Raw genomic sequence first — 21,931 nt, forward strand, 5'->3', positions numbered from 1 at the left:
AAAATAATCACAGAGCAATAATATAAGAACTTATTAATAAACTGAAATTGGGAGGTCTGATATTTTTTCAGAAAATAATTGTTTGTATAAGTGCGTATTGTTACCTTGTTGCTGATGTAGACAGTTCCAACAGGCTTAAGAAAAGTCAAGGGTACTTAAAAATGAAACTGGTAATGTCTTGATTCAATTGTTTTTTTAATTTTGGTTTATACAAAAATGCTGCTGACATGTATATAGAAGACTAACAACAAGTAGGCTATCAAAATGTATCAATACAATATAATGTACAATGGCACACTTTATCATTCATTATATATGTATATCATTAGAATGCATTCATGTCAGATTAAAAAATTAGGAAAAAATTGTTCCTGTAAAAATATGCTCAAATACCATTTTGGTGCACATTTTACCAAGTTGTTCTGTCATATAGGCAAATCACAAGAAGGACTTAATGTCTTGGAAAACAGAACCACCAAATGATTACCGGTATATAGAGTACTGTGCAAAAGTCTTGAGCCATATCTAATTCCTTTTTGTTTCCAAGAGTTTATTGTAATTTTTAAAGTGTCTTTGTTTTTATTTGATCACTCATTTAAAGTCCAGTCCTTGTACCTTGTACCATGCAGCACTGACCCATGGCTTATTCAAGCATAATAAAAAGCACCTATTCCAGTACTGTCTATGCACAGATAGCTCGGCAAAGAAACAGTTTTAAGTTAAAAACGGTTAAAACTTGACATATTTCAGCATGGTGTTCAGCGTGTCCTTAAAAATAGGAGGACTTAAATAAGTCAAAGACCATAGATGGTATCTGAGAGAGAAATCTGTTTTTCCAGTTTATCCATCGACCAGTCACTGAAGCATCATCAGAAATGGTCTTAAGAGAAAAATGGCTGTCGAGGAGTGTTCAAGTAAGGGAAAGATAAAAGGCTGGGGCGTGGCCAATTACACAAGAACTGGACTGAAAATTAAAAGCAACAGGTCTTAACAGCCACAGCCATTGTAAGACATGGTTGAAACTGACTTGGTTTGGGGCTGCATTGGAACCAGTGGTTTTGGGAATCATCTGAATGGCCACAGCTTCATTTTTCAGCATGACAATATTCTATCCATGAATGCAGTAAAAGCATGCATGGATAGAAAAACACAAACGCTCAGTCATAGATCAGAATCTGGACGTCAGCATTATTGAAGCAGTCTGGGGATCATCTTGACAGAGAACAAAGCAAAAAGTAGCCAACATACAAAGTACAGCATTGGAATGTCCTTCAAGAAGCCTGGAGATCTACTTCTGAAGGCTACTTAAAAAAAATGACAAGAAAGCTTGTCTAACAGAATTCAGTCTGTGTTGAAGACTACAGCTGGTCATACCAAATATTGACTTTTAAGCTCATTACAAATGTACAAACCCTTATTTTGTCTTAGATTTTTTTTTAATAAATGTTGATCTTGTAATGTTTGTTGCTGCACCTATTTCCTGTTTTCATAGCAAAATATGGAGGAAAAAAAGAAATGAGGTACAGACTTTTGCACTACTGTAAATCCATACCTAATCTACTCAGCATTGGGGGAGTATCGTCCACACCTATATCCTGTCAAGTGAGCATCACAGTTGATTCTGTAGGTAAAATAGAGAACCCCTTTGCGCAGCTGACAGCTTAAGGAATGAATTCCTCGCTCTGGAAACACAATACACCTCCCTGCAATATCATTGTAAAGCACGTCCCTATCCCAGACTTCAAACCTCAACTCCTGACCCAGCTCCACCGAGCCAAAGTCATAGGTGGCATTCCATATCGGGTCATTGTCATCCATCACCGTGTCAGTCTCTTCATATATGCCATTGTAGAAGATCTTCACATAGGCATCTGTTTTTTTGAAGGTGTCTGCCCTCAGGCCTGCAGCTCTGTGAATCTCCAGTTGGAGAGTTCCTCTACCAGCCCTTAAAGGGCAGCAGTTATGGTCCAGGTTGGGAGTCGGTGAGCAGTTCTTGAAACCAAGTTGGTCTTCCTTCAGCTGGTTCTCTTTTATGTACTCTGAGACAGTCCTTATCAGATTAGCGCTGATTTGTGAATCCTCCACCAAGTGATGCAGAGGGAAGATGGCATAAGAAACCACATCGGGGTTTTCATGAAGGCTGTTCATCCAGCTGTGGTAGGCTTCAGATGGGTCCTGCTGATAGAGGATGTCAGGGAAGTACCTCTCTCCTCCAGTAACCTCAATCTTATGGGTCATGAAGCCTTGGTAAAAGCCCATGCTCATGTTGCCTTTAAAGAGGCTGTCACACCTGTTGGAGAAAGATACATTGGCCGGGAGGAAACCCAATGCCATACGGAGTTCAACATTCAGGCAGTTTTTGATCTCTGCCTCTGAAAAGCCCTTCAGGGTGGCCAGGCAGGTCCTGAAGGCAGTGATTCGCCTCACCTTACCACCGAGCTGGACCTAACACAAAACAGTAATAGAATGCATTATAACATCACCATTATTTTGCACCAGAAATGCTTTCCACAGCCTACATATTGCAGCATTAAACCCCTGTGTATCCAACAAGTTTCACTGACCTGATGTATATAGTGTGTTCCATAAGTGTCTATTAGACGTCTGTATAGGGCTCTGTTCTGGCTTGTGTTTAAACTCTGTGGGAGTCTCTTGAGATGCTTTGTGAACTCTGCACTCAGCGGTGGATGATCAGCCAGCCTGTAGCTGCAAAAACAAAAGGCATGTAGAGTTCAATCATGAAACAACAGCAATTGAACCTTGCTTTTCTGTAAGAGGGACGATAAGCAGCTCAGTCCACTGAGTCCAACAATTCCAAAAGTAAACATTTCTCTCACATTGTAATCAAGGTCATCCTTTCAATTGTAACACATACAACTGAAAGGATGAGCCTGTGTTGCTTTACCTGTAATAGGTGCAACTGATTTCATGAATGGCAAAAGTGGCTTTGTCCACACTGTGCTGCGAACGTGCAAACTTTGCCAAATCTGAGCGGCTTCCTCCCAGAACTGCCTTTCCAATGTTGTCAAGGCTCAAACCCAAATCCCAGTTGTTGTTAACCAGCGAGTTGGAGCTGCGCAGCAGGGAGTCCACAGAGTGGTGAAGTGCACTGGAAAGCTGCTTAGAGCAGCGGCTGAAGGGACGCCAGTCAAGCACTGAAGCTGGGAGTCTCTGAATCTGTGGAGCAGATGAAAGGCAGGAAGTGGAGCGGGATGCAGGTGGTGGAGGAAAATATAGGAAGTTGAGGGGGAGGAAAAATGCAGGAAAGTACAGAAAAAAACAGGGTGAAGGAATGAACTTGAGGCTGATAAAGAGTGTGAAGGTTAAGTAGTAGGTTTCATGTTTTCACCTCTCCTTTTTGGAATCGGTTCGGACACAGTGTGCAGGTGTGGTTGTCAGCTAGGTGGGCTTTGACATTGATGACATATGCTCCTGTCCGACGCATCCGCACCACGTCAAAGCCTTCTCCAGCCAGATTGTGGCCTGGTACAAAAGGAGCTTTCTCACACTGGGACCCTGTGCCACTCTGACAGGCCTGGACACTGCAGTCTTCCAGCATAATTGGCAAAGCCAACATAAACAGGAAAATGTGTCTCTGCTGGTATCCTCCTGCACACATGGTTACCTAAAGGTACAGTGAGGGATAAAAAAGGGAGTCAGTGGATATTAATGGTTACTGTGTATAAGCACATTTTTGTAACTGAGTTATTTTCCTTTGAAATAAAGAAAATGTCATTTTTTTTATTGATGTAAATGCAGATGAGCTTCTAATCCTCTTAAATATATAAGCTGTAATCAGGCCACAGATATTTTGTTAAAGCTGAGAATGTGCACATTGGTGGCATACATTCTTACCTTGTCCTAGCTTTCTTTGTCCTCTACGTTTCGTTGTTGTCCAGTATTTTTTCCACAGCCAAAATAAATCTCTTGATTTTAAGTCCCCCTCCTTATTTGCACCGTTGATTGCACAGCTCGCTGTGAACAATGGAACCTCAAGCTGACGTCTCGATCCTGCTGGAAATAAAATCACGGTTGGACGAGCCTTAGCGTTGCTGAGAGGTTGTGCTGGAAGCCTGCTGCGTGCACACTTTGGTCTATCATCTGCCTTTTAAAAAAAACATGGAGGGAGTTGCCTGGCTATGCTGCTCTCTCCCTCTCTGTCTCTCTCCCTCTCTACCCCAAGGCCTTCCCAATTTCCTCAGCATGAGCGGGTTTGTTTTTATTCTCAAGACCCAGTTCTGTAAATCCCTCACAGCCCTGTATGTCTGTGCACGTGCATGTGCATTTGTGGGGGAGGGAAATTTTGTGTAGTCACGAGAGAAAAGATGAACAGTGGTCTGAGCAGTCTTTACGGGAAATGGGCGTGTATTTATGTATGTTTGTACATGTGAGTGTACAGTGCACGGGTGTATGTCTGCTGGACTGAATCTGTGCTTTCGTTCACATAATGTCTGAGCTGGCCTGTCTGTGTGCTGATAACCTTACCAAAACCATGAGCTCAGCTTTGCCACTGTCTATTTCTGGATGTGGGTGGCGTGTTTGTGGTTTTTTCTCAGTGAGGACAAAGGAGAGAAACATGTCTTTATGCAAAAGGTTTCATTCAGTGTAAGAGGTATTCAGTTCATATTTGAATAAAGAATATTTTGTGTGGTGCCACAGATTTATGCAAGTTTTCCTAGTGTAAGTTCCCTTCACTGTTAAAATTTTGTTCTTTACACTATACAAACTATAAAGCAGGTATACTATAAAGTTCCAGTTAAATATGCTTTGTATCAGGTCAAAGATCTAGCACAAATTCATTTGTTGTATCATGAAAAAAATTCATACACACCCTGATCTAGGTAAGTCTTTTGTGAGGGCTGTTTCTTTGCTGACCATGACAAAGTATAAAGTAAAACTGAATTAAATGTTTTATTTGAGGCAAATGTACAACCAAGATCTGACCTTGATCTCTCTAATAATCCTGTGTTTGTTTTAATGTCGGCCTTCACTGATTACCCCGTCCCAGATTCACATGAACTCTGGCCCACAAGCACTTGAATTGTGATGGACACTGCTGTGTATATAAGATTTTTATCTTTCATGTTGTTTTAGTGAAGCACTGAGGTCCGTGGGAGCACTGCACTTTCAAGTTCCTGTGTATGAGCTGTACATATGTTTTGACAATAAAGCTGACTTTGACTTTGACTAATGTTAATGACTGATTAAAAATGGTTTGGAGTGGGAGTTGTGAACCTTGTTTGCCTTCTAAAGGGAGTCTACATGGTTAGAGAAATACCATTAATCAATACAATGATAAAATAAAGACTGATCCATATAATGTCTGCTATGCTCTAGTGCACTTTCAGAGTCACACCAGTTTTTATAGTAGGCCTTAGAGACAGAAAGTATCAACATAAAAAAAAAACATGTGATACTTTAGATTTGTACTCCAAAAGATTGATTTTGTTCATCTGGACGTAACGTTTTCAGTGGGACAAACATTTTGTCACTAATTCAGCTGAGACTCGAGAATTCATGAATCTCAGCTGACTGCAGGTTTCCCCAACCTTGAAAAAAAGTGCATTTGCACAATGAAACTAGCACCCGAATGAACAATGGGCTGTGAGGTGAGTTCCTTGATCATTAATGTGCAAATTCTCATGACCATTGATCAACAACTACTGATCAAAGTGGTGCTAGTTTCAGTCATTGTGCAATGTACTGTTTATAAGGTAGTCAGCTGAGGGTGAAGAAGTCACTTGGATGAGTGATGAAACATTTCTCCCACTGAAAACACTACGTCCAGATGAACAGAATAAACTATATGGGAACCAGGTATTTGTCCAATTAGGCTTGTTAAACTCTAGTTTCTGTTTGCTTGTGTCCACTTTTGGCTCCTTCTCCCGCACTCAACCACAGGTTACTATATAATACAGCTGTAGCATAATATTTGCCTATGAAAATCATTAGGACCTGTCAAAACATGTCCAGTTGCAAGTAAATCAAACCTCCATTGAGTTAATGAGAAAGACACATCTGCTAGTTCTTCTTGCTGGAGGACAGCAAGAAGAATTTAGACACTCTCAAAGCTCATGTTCCCTCTGCTAAAATTGAAACAGCATCCTCCAAAAGAAGTTGCCCGGTTTTGTGCCAAGGTAGGTATCCCCAACAGAAAAATTTCCCCTGCATCAGGAGCACGCAGCAGCTGTCTAAATCATGGACAAATAGTATCTCACATTCTTGGTTTTTAGTTCACAAACACTTCTTAAAATAACTTATTACTCCAGACATTTTTGAGGTTTTAGCTCTTAATACAGTAAAGTTAGGATACAAATAATTATCAGGCAATTATTTGTATCCTGTGTGGTGCCACAGATTTATGTCTACAGTAGTTTTTGACAATTACTGTAGACAAGGCTTAGAGTTAGACCAGTCTAGTTCTTACTTAAGTCGACTTTAAAAAACCATCTCATAGATCTTAGTAACTGGTCCATGATGCAAACAGCATCTAAATACAAAAATAATGATATACTTTGTATTTAGACATTGTGAAATTACAAATAAAGTGTTCTTCGTTTATGAATTATACACGGTTTATTGCAAGCAGTGTGAAAATCATACACAAAGTTCTTTTATTGGAGCAAAAATTGAATTAATATAAAACATGGCATGTGCATATTGACCTCAAGGGGGAGCCGTTGGGCTTAATGTTAACTTTGAAAATCTCTTCACCTTCTTTTTTAAAAAAAGAGTCAAAACATTTTTCCAGAGCTATAGTATAACAGTATAAAGTTCTCGAGTACAAAACACAAAAAAACAAACTGAAAAGGCTGATCCAAAATAAAAGCTCTTAACATTTTTCAGTGCTGTAAGAAGCATAACAACCAATAGAGTCACATTACTATAATCTTTGTATCTAGTTGATCAAGGTATTACGTTCTTATTACATCTTGTTGTGTATCCATTTCAGCCTCTTCAGGTATTTTCTCATAACCTCTCATAGTTCTAAACCCTGACATCCTCCTCCTTCTTTTCACCAAGAAAACTGCCACTATGGCCACCAGCAGTATCATACCGATCACCCCAAAAGCTACACCTGCCTTTTCGCCACTAGACATCTGATTCAGTTTAGGATGAAGATTTTGAATAAATTCCTTGATTTCTTCTGGTTTGGCAAGTTTCCACGTCTTGGTCTGGCCCACTCTCACCCAGCTGTTTTCTCCTTCAGTCATCACCATCACTGTGTTGGTGGCTTGCATGCTGATAAGTGGAGGTTTGGTGAACGGAGGCAGATCGATGGGATTCAGCTCCCCACCTGTGAACAGTCCAGACTGAACACAGTAGAGGATTTCACAGCCATCACTGATTGCAGCAAGGTGCTGACTAAACTTGGGAGGGCACCTGCGTTGACTCCTTGCCAGTGGGTTGGTTGACTGACAGCTGAAGAGACCTCCGAATGGTACTGAGAATCTGGTACCTGTCTCATAGTCATTACTCATACAGATTACCTCACCATCTGAGAGGAACTTTAGCGGAATAAAGTTTGGAGGACAGCTTTTGCTTTTCGTGAGGGGGTTTGGGAGATTGGGGTTGTAAATACCTCCAAACAGATACCCTGAATTTTCTGGAGCCCTTCCATTTACGGAGCACCAGTAGGTGTTGATGCGAGCAGAGCGAACATAGGTGTTGTCCCGACACCAATGATCATAACAAGTTGACATGTCAAAAAACCCACAATCATAGCTACGTGTATAACATTCATTCTTTGTTTCAGTGACATGTCTCAAAATGTTGAAACATAAGTGTGACAAGTGCAATAAATAAGGAAGAGGAAATAAGAAAACACATTTTCAGAGTGCTGTACATACTCAAATATAGTGGATATGAAGACAGATTACAATCCTGTAAAACAGGAGAGATAACAAGCTGAGGAAACATGCTGCTGTTCGCCAGAATGGCAAGTTTAAGACGGCTATGCGAACAACTGAGTTCCAAGGCACTCTGCTGCCCTCTACTGCCAAAGTGACACACATTCACTTGCAACACTGTTTATTTACTGGTATAATGAGGTTCACAATGTGAAGCATACAAGATTACCTGGACAGGTTGCCAATCTGTTGCAGGGCTAACACAGAGTGGCAGACAACCACTCACATTGGCCAGTTTAAAATCACCTCCACTCCAATCAAACTCCACTGAGAAAGGCCAGATGATGGATTAGACATTAGGACCTTCTTGCTGTGAGACAACAGTGCTAATCATCGAGCTACCTTGGTCCCCCAGTCATCCAGCCTTCACATGTGAATGACATTTGATTAATTTGTGCACTAAAGGATATGTCCTGGTCAAAAATGACTCCAGGCTGTTTCACAGTGCTACTGCAGGTCATCCTGATTGAACATCAAGTCTGACATTTTTAGTGAAATGCAATATCCAAGTATTTTTGTTCTTTTACATGCATGGATATGGTTTAACCAATATGTGTCATCGGGTGATTAAAAGCTCTGATGACCCTTTGTCAGTGAGCTGAGGGAGTCAACAGGCAGCTTGTTGGGTTTACTTTGACATTATAAGACTTTTTTAAGTTCCACGTCCACACTACTTGCCAGAACACTCATGCATCACCTAATGGAAGGCTAAATGAATCCCCATCATTGGCAACAGGGTGTGGAGATGTTCTATAGGTGGAGTGTGAATGCTATACAAACCATCTGGGACTCTCCACCATTTGACCCTAGAACTGAAGAAGCTTCTCAGATGAGAGGTGAAACGTCTTCAAGCAACTTAAAGAAGTCCAGACGCTTTTCTTTCCAAGCTCCTTAGACTACGATGACCTGGATAACTGAGAACCTTCACAGACATATTGCCGTTATGCGGTTATCCTAATTGGGCGTTTATAAAGTCAGCAAAGAGTAATTAGTAATTAGATATGTTACTAATCTCCCTGTGCAATACAGCAGCTGGACCTTTAGCTAGCAACACACTGTGCAAACTGCATACAAGCAGTTTGTTTCTTTACTGATGTTTGTTGAGCTGATGGCTAGCAAGATACTGAAGTACCGCAATTTATGGACACCTGCAGTTGTTCCGGTGTTCAACAAAAAATAAATAAATAAAAGGAAAAAGGACAAACATCCCCACTTAAACCCCTGACTATAGCACTCAGTTTTGCCTCTTTCATCTATTTTTATGCAACATCCTCTGGTGATTAATACAGGAACAGGATTGAGTTTCATGTGTTACTTTTAGGAAAATTAGTTTGATGTTTAAAGGCCCACAGTGACGAAATAATAACGCAAATGTGTCAAACCAAAAGTAACGAGCCTGTTTTGAAAACACAAGAAGTAGAAATTACAGATATTTGTTTAAAGAATGTAGAGAGTAAAATTAAAAAGTTAACGTAAAGTAAACAAATAAACTATAGATACCTGATAATTGTACTTAAGTAAAGTATGTATTTGTAAATTGTTACTTCCCGCTCTCTGGTTATGTGTGTTTTATTTAACGTAGTTCTAAACAAAGTTTCATGCAACCTCTCAATATTTGTACAAAATTATTTATAATCAACATGGAATTCTGCAGCTGGGCCTGAAGAGGGCAGTATTGGTTCAATGTGGAGTTTGGAAATCTCTGATTTCTGTTTTAAAAGCACCACTTAGTACTTTCAAAGATGGTGTGACAAAGCTATCTGTCCACATATACAGTACCCAAAAATAAGACGGCATGGTTGACAAACCATTGTTGGCAAAGATGCATAAGACAGTCTCTTGTCAGCCTCACACATGTAGAGCTTGGAAGTAGAAGTTAAGATCAAGATAGAAACAGTACAAACCAAAGATAGCCACTTCCTCCTCCATCAAACACATCCTGCATCAAGACTGATGATGATGTGATCTCCATAGCACAATCTTCTCTGTGCCGCTATCGACTTACAGAGAAAGTCTTGAATTTGGCGCAGATTGTATTTTATTGTAATTGTACCGGTAAGTGTTTTTAAAAACTCTGCCATAAGGGGTGTCATGTAAAAGAAATACAAACTTTCATAGCCGCTTTCATTCTGGGCCTCTACAGGGCTAGAAGCATACAATGCATAATATTAGTAATGTGCACAATAAAAACAGTTTTCATTTTAATCAGCTTAAGATACATAACAGAAAAGGTGTGCAAGAAACTACACAAAACAGAAAACTCTTTTTCTTTGCTTGTTTATTAGAATATATTGTGGAAAAAATGAAAACCCTTCTCAGATTATCTATTATACATGTTTTCTTGAAAGTATTTGCAAACAAAATCATGCATACAGTGCTTAGATATTTACAAAAAAATTTTTACAGCATGATCTTATGCATCTTGGGCCTTAGTATAAAATCACCCCTGCTTTCCCTTTTTGATGGCTCCATCTGGTGATTTCAGAGGCAGACTGCTACAAAGTCATTTCTCCCTGCATATATGTTAATAGTCTACAGGTTAAAGTACAAAATGTGGAGCATAATAAACTAAAGTAATGCAAAGACTGATTCAAAATAGAAGCTCTTAAATGTAAATATTTTCCAGTGCTGTAAGAAGCATGAATGTGGAGACAATCAAAAGAGAAGTTCAAAGCTAAACCTGCCACACCGGTTTCATTTCTCTATGTGAGTGATCAAACTTCTAAGCTGTGTTCTGCTCAGGAGCCTCATCTTCCTGTGACTCCCTCTCAACTTCTTCACGTATTTCCTCATAACCTCTACTTCTAAGCCCTGACATCCTCCTCCTCCGCTTGAATAGGACTACTCCCACTATGGCCACCATCAGCATCACACCCATCACACCAAAAACTACACCTGCCTTTTCTCCATTAGACATTTGACTGAGTTCAGGGTTAAGGCCTTGAACAATTTCCTGGATTTCTTCTGGTTTGGCAAGTTTCCACATTTTGGTCTGGCCCACTCTCACCCAGCTGTTTTCTCCTTCAGTCATCACCATCACTGTGTTGGTGGCTTGCACGCTGATAAGTGGAGGTTTGGTGAATGGAGGCAGACGAATTGGTTTGAGCTCTCCACCTGTGAACAGTCCAGACTGAACACAGTAGAGGATTTCACAGCCATCACTGATTGCAGCAAGGTGCTGACTGAACTTGGGAGGGCACCTGCGTTGATTCCTTGCCAGTGGGTTTGTTGACTGACAGCTGAAGAGACCCCCGAATGGTACTGAGAATCTGGTACCTGCCTCATAGTCTTTACTCATACAGATCACCTCACCATCTGAGAAAAAATTTACTGGAATGAAATTTGGGGGGCAGCTTTTGCTTTTCGTGAGGGGGTTCAGGAGCGAGGGGCTGTATATGCCTCCAAACAGATACCCTGAGTTTTCTGGAGCCTGTCCATTTATAGAGCACCAGTAGGTGTTGATGCGAGCAGAACGAACATAGTTGTTGTCTTGACAACGTGTTTTGTGACAAGTGAAAAAACCCCAACAGGAATGACTTTCCCTATGACATTCATACTTAGAGTAACTCTGAAGTCTCACCTCTGATCTGAGTAAAGTTGGTGAGTAAGGTGGACGACAGGAGAAGTCACCTGTATCTGGGTTTTTCTGGGCCAGGGCATCACATAGTGGATCTGCATCTGAGCTGATTTTAACACACTCTTGGTAGACACCACCAAAACTGAGGTTTGTAGCGGGACCCTCACAGGAATTATCATCCATGTTAGCCTGGAAGTTGAAGTTCTTGGAGTTGACATCAACACACCCAGGGCGAGTATTGATCTTGTAGTAGCGCTCTACAGCCTGACTGACTTTAAGAGCAACTTTTCCAATCGTAGGGTGTGGCAGATCAGTGAGAGTGTTGGTGTTTATGAAATAGTGCAGAGGAAATCCTGAGCGATCGATGGCAACGAGGTTGTTTCTGGTACTTTCCTGCCACTTCTGCAGAGTGATACCAGGATAGAAAGTTGTGCCTCCGTGGCTTTGAATGAGGGAGTACTGAATATTGGATTGATATGTTTGAAGTGATGAGCTCTGTTGGGCACTTTGACTGCTAATGTCAAATTTTAGTTTATCAAAGAAGTTTAATCCAGCCTGTGCTTTCACAGAGGAGCTTTGTGACTGGCTGTCTGACACATAAGAGGAACAGAGATAGTCCTCCTGCACCAAAGCCGCCCCAGCATCCACACTAGTGATGACATGAGTCCCATAGTCCAGCACCATCTTCTCCGAGAGATAGTCTGCACTTCTTGTCTGGTTGTTCTCAATTGCATCAGCGATGTCTCTGACCTGCTGAACAAATCGTGTGTCCAGAGTGAAGTCTGGATAAGCCTTAACTGTGTAGAGGAAGTTACGAACCTTTGAAAGAGAGGATTATAAGATTAATTATTGTTGTACATCACTGTGTATCTCAATCTCTTCTTTATTTTCTGTAATTAAAATTACTTTTAACATATGTGCTGAGACTACAGTTAAAAAAGCTTTTTTTTTGGCTAACTCTAATATTTTTACAGTGATTTTAAAAGTGCATTATATAGGATCATAAAGGAATAAAATGCTAAAGCTAAATTTCTAAGGATGTTCTACAACACTGTGCTGGCGTCTGCTATTTTTATGCTGTGGTCTGCTGGCGTGGTGGAATGGCAGAGAGGGACATGGGGAAACATAACAAACTGGTAGCAGCTGTCAGAATCTATAACACAGTTTAACATGGTTATCTTACTCATTACCGGTTTAATTGACATATCACTTGTTTTTAATTGCTGTTAGTCATTTGCATCTTGTTTGTACATATTCATGGTATTCATAACCCCCTCCCCCCCTCCAACACACACACACACACTTTTGTACATGTCTCTGTACACTTTTATGCATATCTCAGTGGCTTATGTATATAGGACTACTTTGTGTCTATATTCCTCTTGCTATAAGAGTTGTATAGCACCCAAATTTCTCATTCGTGGGATAATAAAGGTTTATTCTATTCTATTCTAAATATAATGTCTTAGCATACTGTACAAATACTGTATGATTAATAAATGGTAAATTGCTTAATATAAAAAAAGTCTCAACATCAGTACTGTGCATTTTCCTTTACCTTGTTATTGTTATTTATTCAAAACATCTGAAAACTTACCTGCACTCTGGCTGTGGTTGAAGAGTCTCTGACCTGATGGGTTTTCATTCTAGTGTTCTCAACAGAAAATTTACCATTGAGCACCGTGAGGAAGGATATGTCTGCATTAATGGAGTGAGATGTTGAGCTTTTCTGCTCAAGCCAGGAACTGATGATCTCTGAGCTGGTCTCCACACCTGTCTGTTTTTGAGGGATGACAAACACTTCATCTGGAATGAGGTAGAGCCCATCCTCAGTGGTCTGGCACTGGGAGTAGCTGAGGTTCATGACTCGACCCATGTCCATGTTCCGGAGGTTGTCCCAGCCTCCACCTGGCAGCACCTCCAGTGCTGTGATGGAGAGGTTGGTAGAAGCACGGCATTGTCTGAGCCAGTTTGTTGGACGGCTCACAGGTACTGAAGAGCAGACATGAAGGAAAGAGAGAGCCAGGAGGGCCACTGCAGTTTTCATGATGACTGTGTCAAAAGTGAGTGCTGACACCACTGACTATAAACCCTAAGCCCCTCCTACTTTTGGGCAGTTTATCATATGACAAAGAGGAACATCTTTTTCCACAACTTTAGCTTATTAGCTTATTCCCACACATAAAAATGTCTTATCAGTAAAATGTAGCCACAGTAAAGGCACCACACCTTTTATTTCTTTTATGTTACTGCACATAAACCTGCAGTGATTTATCTAATGTTTCAGGTCATTTAAAGCTGTTATTTCATCAGTCAGTGGCAAAGTGTGCTGAAATGAATTCAAAATTGAATGAATTCATAGGAAAGTGCAGTTAGTTGGGTAAATGAGAGCTCCTAGGAGGAAAAAAATATTTATTAAACTTGCAAAAATGCACAATAATCTGGCAAAAGAAAATAATATTTAAGTAAGAGAAGTAAAATCAAAAACCTCTGCACCAGAAACGGGTAGACTGGTTAAGTCTTCCTCATATTAAAAGGAACTGAAAGTTGATCTGAAAACATGTTGTGTCTGTTTTTGCAAGTAAGTCACATGAGTACACGTCATTGGGGTTTTCCTGAAAATTTCTCAGTTTCTACCCAGAAGTTGATAATAAGCTTTCTGCATGTTTCCTCTTACATGCATGGTGATGTCTACCTCATTTCCAATAGTTTATTTATGATGTGTGACTTCTTTTGGTTATGTGAAAAAAAGGGGCAGGGGGGTAGGCACTCTCCACACATTCAGCTCTTGTTTCCTGTCTGCTGTATGGAAAAAGCCTTAATTGTGACCTCAGTTTTGACAAGATCCCCAACACCACTGTCTGAAATGCAACACCCCACTGTTCTACCTCTTTCCTTACCTCCTCCACACATGCAATATCAACTAAAAAAGGTCAAGTTTGGGTTCATCACTTCATAAAACCCGTTGTCCCTGATTTTCACTCCATTTCTTGTGTAATTTGGCATACATCTGGCTTTTTTTTCCTGTTTCCCTTCCTTAAGAATGGCTTGACAGCCGCCCTTTTGATGAGATCATTTTAACTTTTGACTCAAGGCCCAGATGCAGTTTTCAGGTCCCGTGCGAGGTCTTTTAGAGTCTTTCCTGTTTCTTAAGGACAGGACTTTTAGATACAGTTCATCTGCTGTTGATGTTTTTTTTAGGCCTGCAACTTCTTCTTTTGTCCTGTGATTGTGCATTTCCCTCTTTTATTTATTTATTTTTTAAATTGCACCACATGCCCGGTTTTGCTTATGCAAAATCATTTTGTTTGTGCACAAATACTATTTTATATCTCCAAAGTGTTGTCTTTGACATAAAAATCTACTTAGAGTCAACTAAAGAAATGTGAACATATGATGTGTTTTTGCAACAGGCTTGTACCGTGCACAGGTACATGTTGTGAACTGAATTTCTTTTAGCTTCTTTTAATAATGCTATCAGAGATGCGAGGGCTGCCTATTTCTAACAAATGGTTACAAAGAGCAGAGGTAATCATAAGGTGTTATTCAACCATTAGTCACCATTGTTACTCCTGCTCTACCTGCAGCCCCTATTTCCTCTAATGAAGATTGTGAAAATTTTCTGTCTTTTCTGCTTGCAAAAATTAATAATGTAAGAATGATTTTTTTTACAATCAGTACCTGTTTTGTCTGTCTCTACCCCATCTCGGACCATCATCTTGGATACTTTCTCTCCTGTTTCACTGCCTGCGCTGGTAAAACTAGTGAATTCAGTGAAAGCATCCTCTTGTTGTTGTTGTACCTGTATCATTATTCAAAAATGTCTTCCAGTCTGTTGGTCCATGTGTGCTCACTTTAATCAACTTTTCACTGGCATCTGGTATAGTTCTGGTTTATTTTAAAAATGCTGCTATTCTCCCACTTTTAAAAAAATCCCAGTCAGACCCTTCTCTTTGGGGCAGTTACAGGCCAATCTCTAAATTACTGTTAATTTCTAAGCTTCTAGAAGAGGTTGTGGCTAAGCAACTTATAGAGGCTCTGGACAAAGATAGCTTTTCTTGATACGTTTCAGTCCGGCTTTCGTAGAGTTCACTCCACGCAAACAGCCCTTCTTAGGGTCTCTAGCAACATTTTGATGAGTAATGATGCAGGAAAATGCTCTGTTCTGCTTATGTTGAACCTCACGTTGGCGTTTGACACAGTTGACCACCATATCCTGCTTGAAAGGCCAAAACTTTGGGTTGGTGTATGTGGAACTGCCTTAGAGTGGTTCTCCTCATATTTACATCACCAATGTTTTTCTATGGGGTTTCTGCTTTTAGGTCATCCTCTACCTCCCTTACTTATGGTGTCCCTCAAGGTTCGGTCTTGGGGCCTTTATTGTTTTTAATATATCTTCTCCCCCTCCAGCATATAATGGGCTCCTTCAAGGACATCTCTTATCACTGTTATACTGATGACATTCAGTTTTAAGCCCCAAGATTTATCCAAGCTCCAGCTTCTGAATGACTGCCTAGATTATATCAAAACCTAGCTTTTGGTTCATTTTTGCCTGTAAGTCATAAGGTAAGTCATAAGTCATGAAAGGTAAAACAGGCTGTTTTACCTTTCATGACTTATCTTTTTGCAGCATTTCGTGATTCTGTCTAGAAAGGTGCTATGTAAATAAAATGTTATTTATTTGTTGTTTATAAAATGTTATTCTCAGTTTTCTGTTTTACTTTGGTAATCCTTGTCCCATGTTTCTGGTTTCAGTGTTGCTTCCCCCTCTTTCATCGTCCCTGCATTGTCCCAGCTGTCTCCCTCCTGTCTCGCATTCCTTTATTACGCCAGTATGTATTTAAGCCCTGTGTTTTTCCCTGCCCTTTGTCGCGTCCTCTGCGTTAGCTGTGTGTTCATCCCTCATCCTATGTCGTCAGGTTATGACATGCCACACTACTTAATTACATACAGGTACACATGACTACCAGTATACTGTAAGGACCTGAAGAATGAGACTATTTCCAGTCACAGAAAAATTACTTCAAGCAGACTAGATTAAAATCTAGCCTTAATAAAAGGCAGTGTCAGAAAAACCACCATTAGAGATTATTAGGTTAAATGTTTAGGTAACAGCCATGATGCTGAATCTGTTGTGCAATTGGACTATCAGATAACACAGTGATTTGTGTTTTTTAATTGTCTAAGTTCAGTTTTAAAGGAAAGTTCCATGTGGACAACATGAGAAGCCACTTAGGAGAGTTGCAAGTAAACGAGGGACCTTTGCTTTCTTCTGTCAAATCTATTTTATTCATTTCAAAAGTAACTCACTACTTTCTTTTTTATTAGTATTTACAAACACAAAAACTGTTACCTGTTCAAATACAAGTGAGGAAGTATGCAGCAGAAAAGGGAACTAACATTTATTCTTAGTATAAGCTAAGACTAGCACAATGTCAGTGTTATTATTAAACAGAAAACATGAAGTAAATGTATAGCCATGCTTTGTTTTCAAACATACGGTTCCGTAGAATCCAATTCATCATCATGTCTATTTGAGTGCAGACCTGATGATGATTTAGGTCATATTCATAAAGAAATGCAGACAATTGAAAACTGTTCATAAACTCAAATGCACCACTTTACATGGCCAATGATCTCCTGGTACTTCCTAAGCCCAACAATAAAGTTCTAATCTTTAGCAAACTACATATTTTAATGGAAAAAATAAACAAAAAGAAAACGATTTGTACGAATAAACTGCAGAATTTCAATTAATGCATCAATTCAAAACAGCAAAGGGAGAACAACTGATTGTTATTTGTTTCGGTTTATTTTGGGTTAATGTTTGGCACTGAATAGATCAGTATGTTCACACTTTTCTCTCAGTTCCTCTCTCATGCTCTGCCACTGACAAACGGAGTAAAACTTCCAGAGTTACAGGAAATACATTACAGTAGCATGGGCACTGTCTCCATTTTAAACAATTTTAACATTTTTCATCTGTTATTTAATTTACAAGAAAAAAAAAAGCTCACTCAGTTTTATGACAATTTTTTGAGTGAGAGGGATGCCAGCTTGTATTTGTGCAATAGGGTTCTGTAAAATACTTAGTTGGTTACATTTTTCGTCAGTAATCTGCATGTTACAGTGAAATTAAACCACACACAGTCTATGCATCTGACCCCAGATAAACGTTGCCTACATTTCCAGTTAACAGTTGTTAATTAATCCCGCCAGCAGGTGGCAACACTAAACCACTCAGCTAATGAATCGCACAGTGGCGCGAGTCACTGCTGTTTGGATACCTACAGTCTTTCTTTGTTTTGCTTCTGTAAAGCACCTTCAAAACGCAATCAAGGTGTGATTTTAAATGTAGGCTTTAGTTTGAGAGGCCTTATAGAAATCTACTGTTGATGGTTTTGTCATTTTAACTTACTTGTATCACGTGTCTTTAATTGGTCAAGCTGTGAGCTTGGTTTTTAGTCAGGAGTCTATTTATACTTAAACCTTTGTGAAACTGGGTGTAATTTCTGAGTAGTTAAATAATTATTTTTGAGGTACCCCCTGGTGTGAATGGTTTTGTAGATTATTTCGCATTAGTTTAAAACCTCATGAAGTCAGAATATAATAATTAACAACAATATCACCCCTTCATCCCTATCACGTTCTCATGCTAAGCTCAGAGGAACAGCTGTCCTCTGCTGTGTACATTCAGTCATAAACTGCGATAATGAGTGTGATAAAATAAGCCCCTTTTGGGAGATAAGCGGAAACCATGTTGTGATACGCCCATGAAGCCTCACTCTTCTTAGTATTGGTGAACTCTTATGGGTGTCACTTCCTGTCGATTTTCCTTTTTTCACATTTATATGAGTATCTAACCGGTTTCTTTATCTATTCTTTTTTTTTTAAATCAATGTGGAATAATAGGAAAAGTGAAAACTTTGCATAAGTATCTCAACAATTTAATTTAATAACTCAAACTTCTGAGAAAAAACTTGACTACTAAGTAGGAATTTTGAGATAATAACCCGACGTTGTGACATATGGATAAGGATGGCCCAAAGTTTTGTGTTTGTTTGTTTGTTTGTTTGTTTGTTTGTTTGTTTGTTTGTTTGTTTGTTTGTTTTACTACTTACTATCTTCCATAAAATCGTTTGACACTGTGGGACTAAAAAAGATAATCTACCACTTCCCAAGAAACGGATTACATAGAGTTGAAAACTATATAACTCTGGGAAACTAGCTCCCTGTGCGTAATTGTGCGTAATTGCGCGTAATACGCACTCCTCCCAAACTTAGCCGTGAGTCAGGCAAATCAGCTGTTAAGGCGTCACGCACCAAAAAAAGTTAACCGCCGTTCAGAAAACATCGATTTTTTTCTTTTCCCGATATTGTTTGTTTTTTCAATTAAATTTTATCAGGCTGGAGAATTTCTTTTTCAGATAAAAGCACACTGTACGCTCTGTAAATGAAAATAATTTTATTTCAAGCAAGTGCTATTCAGTTCATTAAAACATCATGACAGGAAGCAGGAAAGAAAGGCTTGTACAAACTGCGAGTTCATTTTTTCTACTTTAGAAAAAAAAACCTACTTAAAGCTTGACTTGAATGCAGCTCAGTCCGCATAGAGTCCACAAAGACCGGCATTTAGTGTTCAGTGGAAGAGCATTCACTTCTTGGCAGCAGACCTGGTCTTGGAGACTCTGCGTTTGGTCTTCTTTGGGCTCTTTGGCTTCTTGGGCTTCTTGGCCGCAGCGGGTCTCTTGGCTTTCTTCGGGCTCTTTGACTTTCTCCTTTTCTTGGGGGACTTCTTGGCTGCAGGAGTGGCTCCTGCTGCTGCTGTTTTCTTGACGCTGGCCCGCTTGACCTTTTTCGCCTTTGGCTTCTTCTTTCTCACCACCTTCCTCTTCCTAGGTGTGGGGGGCTTTTTGTTGAGCTTGAAAGAGCCCGAAGCCCCGCTGCCCTTGGTCTGGACCAGAGACTTTTTGGTCACCAAGCGCTTCACGGCGATGAGAATCCTGGCATTGTTTTTCACCACATCATATCCACCGGCCTTCAGAGCCTTCTTCAGGGCTACCAGAGACACACCGCCACGCTGTGTGGATGTGGACAGAGCCTTCAGTATCAAGTCTGACACAGTCAGGCCTGTTTTCTTCCTCGGAGACTTAGCTCTCTTTTTAGGAGATTTGGCCGGAGCTGGCGGAGTCAAAGCAATCGCAGCAGAAGACATTGTAACAGCTGTGATACCGAGATGAAGTCAGTGAGGGCCACAGACAGAATCAGTAGAGAGTGATATCTCTGCTTGCCCTCTTGGCTGGTTGAGGCTTTATAAAACCCCAATGAGAACCGTGTAGAGTCAGTCCCACTGCCACAGTGCGCCTCTTCTCCTCCTCCGCCACTTGATCAAATTTGTGTTTTCTTCAACTGGATAATTCTTTAAAATTCCAACGTTAATTGTCATACAACTATATAAAAGTCACTTCACAGCAATCAGGGAAATGTGAACTGTCTGTCTGTGTGTTTTTATTCAGCATGCGTTCAAATATATTAGCACCTGTTGAGCGATTAGAAGCTGACAAACGAAGAATGCAATGTGGGAATCGTGCTTTTAACATTTTGACTATGTTATACTTCCCAAATAAGTAAGAAAAAAGTTTTACAATTAAATAAACTCTAACATAGCGACGTGTCTAGTACACCGAGCCCAAAATTTAGTTTTATTTCCACCGTTATTGTGAAATATTTTCACCTAAAGAAGACTCAAGAAACACACTTCCCTTGATTCTATTTCGAGGTAACCACAGAGAGACTTCTAATGATAAATATTCAACTTGGAATCAAAGCAAGGGCGGTCTTTGAGTTGGGGATGATGTGTTAAAGTATAATTAATAGAAAATTTTGTTTGATATGAATATATGTAACATGAAAGTGAAATTAAGGCTACACATTGTGTATTCCCTGTGTATAGATGGACCAAAGCCAGAGTAGTTATCAGCCTGTGAGGAGGGGCAGCCCAAGAAACGAATTTCTGATTAATTTCCCGGGCTTTCTTTTTAACGAGACACTTTGTGGAATGACTCCAGTGGGGTGCTTGTACATAAATATAAATTTAAATTAATTTGAATTTAGATCATTTCTTATTTATGCATCAATTAACTTTTATGAGGAACTGCTGCGTAAAAATTGTGCAAAAATAACTTCACTTATGAGATTATAACAGTTCTGCGCATATAAATGCAAAAACACGAATCATGTTTCATTACACTGCACTTAAATGTCCTCGGGTCAGTTTTCCTCAGCCTGTGTTGGTTTTGGTAAAACAGCACAGCACACATGAATGTACAAAAACCATCCTTTACTTGCGCATCTGTGAAACCAAAACAAACTTCAGGCACTCTGACGCGCTTTACACGGCTTAGCTGTTTGACCTTTTAATGATAAACCATCGGTTTTATTGGGTTTTACAGGATTGTTACAAACCCGTGGGGGACAGGGGGGTTGTGATATTTGTTTACAAAAACACGCAATAAAATCTGCCACAGGTGGAGCCAAACAGCGGGAAAATAAACCAGAAAAAACTAAATCGTGTAGTCCAACATTGGAGTCTTTGTTTTATATTAATTTTATATTATTTTTATATCAGTTTTAAAATGAATGCAATTATCAGACATACTTCTGGGAATGTTTTAATATTACAGTCTTAGTGCAATCCATCAAAAACGTCTCCAGTGAAAGAGGGATGTGTTTTTCTCTTCTTCGTGGTTTCTCGCGCTACTTTTGTTTGTTTTCTTATTATTAATGTGAGATAAGATATGTACTTGTGTGTGCTTGCGCGCGAGGGAAAAGATTGGCAAATGTTTCCGTGCCTTCTGTAGTGCGCTGATAGCGCCTCCTCACAAACACTGGAGTTTTGTTTGGCTGGAGTGCAGTTCTGATGGACACCTGTAGGTGGTGAGAGTGTTGTCACGGGAGACCAGCTTGAAGTGCCCACTGAAAGCCTCAGATGTGTAGTTTTTGTTTCCATTTCTCGCGTGTGGAAGCTTTTAATCGTGGGCTTGTATGCAGAGCAGGATGATGCAGGTATACTGCAGCACGTCTGATAAGGCTGCAATAAACTCTTGGAATTTGGACCCAGAGTGGGAGAAACTCCCTGGCAGATGCTGGACTTTCATCCTCTTTAACAACAAAGCCTTGACTGATTTTGCAGTTGTTGGTCATCTTGGCCTCATTATCAATACAAAACCTTTACTTCTATAGGCAAAGAGACCTACTCCGAGGCTTCTACGTGTTCCTCTGAATAGCGTGCAGCCGTGGTTTAACAGTTATAACCCATGTCACAGTCGGAAGAGCAACTGAATATTTCTGCCGCTCCCGCATTCATTTAAATGAGTGTCAATTGCTTTAATCTAAATGTGTCAGTTGCTTTAATCTCTTGCAGTGATACAGAACTGAGCGCATA

At 39.9% G+C, this 21,931-nt stretch overlaps 4 protein-coding genes across 5 annotated transcripts; all 4 read right to left on the reverse strand.

Moving 5' to 3' along the window:
• Nucleotides 1–178: 178 nt before the first annotated feature.
• LOC146562679 (perforin-1-like) lies at nt 179–4,244 on the reverse strand. 2 transcript variants are annotated; one of them, XM_085294687.1, is made up of 5 exons: nt 3,856–4,244; nt 3,350–3,625; nt 2,906–3,177; nt 2,565–2,706; nt 179–2,445 (listed from the first exon to the last, which is right to left on the reverse strand). In XM_085294687.1, the coding sequence occupies exons 2-5, from the start codon at nt 3,617–3,619 to the stop codon at nt 1,558–1,560; spliced, it is 1,572 nt and encodes a 523-aa protein (XP_085150813.1). In that variant the 5' UTR covers nt 3,620–3,625; nt 3,856–4,244; the 3' UTR covers nt 179–1,557. The 2 variants fall into 2 exon arrangements, with proteins under 2 accessions (XP_085150813.1, XP_085150814.1); XM_085294688.1 differs by lacking the exon at nt 3,856–4,244 and having other exon boundaries at nt 3,350–3,627.
• Nucleotides 4,245–6,914: 2,670 nt separating this feature from the next.
• On the reverse strand, nt 6,915–8,207 carry LOC146562680 (macrophage-expressed gene 1 protein-like). Its single transcript, XM_085295807.1, has 2 exons — nt 8,137–8,207; nt 6,915–7,764 (listed from the first exon to the last, which is right to left on the reverse strand). Exons 1-2 carry the CDS (start codon nt 8,205–8,207, stop codon nt 6,915–6,917), a joined length of 921 nt encoding a protein of 306 aa, XP_085151933.1.
• A 1,964-nt stretch (nt 8,208–10,171) lies between these two features.
• Nucleotides 10,172–13,556, reverse strand: LOC146562681 (macrophage-expressed gene 1 protein-like). Its single transcript, XM_085294689.1, has 2 exons — nt 13,085–13,556; nt 10,172–12,306 (listed from the first exon to the last, which is right to left on the reverse strand). Exons 1-2 carry the CDS (start codon nt 13,532–13,534, stop codon nt 10,633–10,635), a joined length of 2,124 nt encoding a protein of 707 aa, XP_085150815.1. The 5' UTR covers nt 13,535–13,556; the 3' UTR covers nt 10,172–10,632.
• Nucleotides 13,557–18,937: 5,381 nt separating this feature from the next.
• On the reverse strand, nt 18,938–19,769 carry LOC146562682 (histone H1.5). Its single transcript, XM_085294690.1, has one exon. The coding sequence runs from the start codon at nt 19,700–19,702 to the stop codon at nt 19,142–19,144; it is 561 nt and encodes a 186-aa protein (XP_085150816.1). The 5' UTR covers nt 19,703–19,769; the 3' UTR covers nt 18,938–19,141.
• Nucleotides 19,770–21,931: the final 2,162 nt, after the last annotated feature.

Source organism: Mchenga conophoros, linkage group LG12 (assembly GCF_057382185.1).
Source record: "Mchenga conophoros isolate Kocher_MC1m ecotype Shallow Benthic linkage group LG12, M_conophoros_male_GT1.1, whole genome shotgun sequence".
In the NCBI taxonomy this organism is placed as follows: Eukaryota; Metazoa; Chordata; class Actinopteri; order Cichliformes; family Cichlidae; genus Mchenga; species Mchenga conophoros.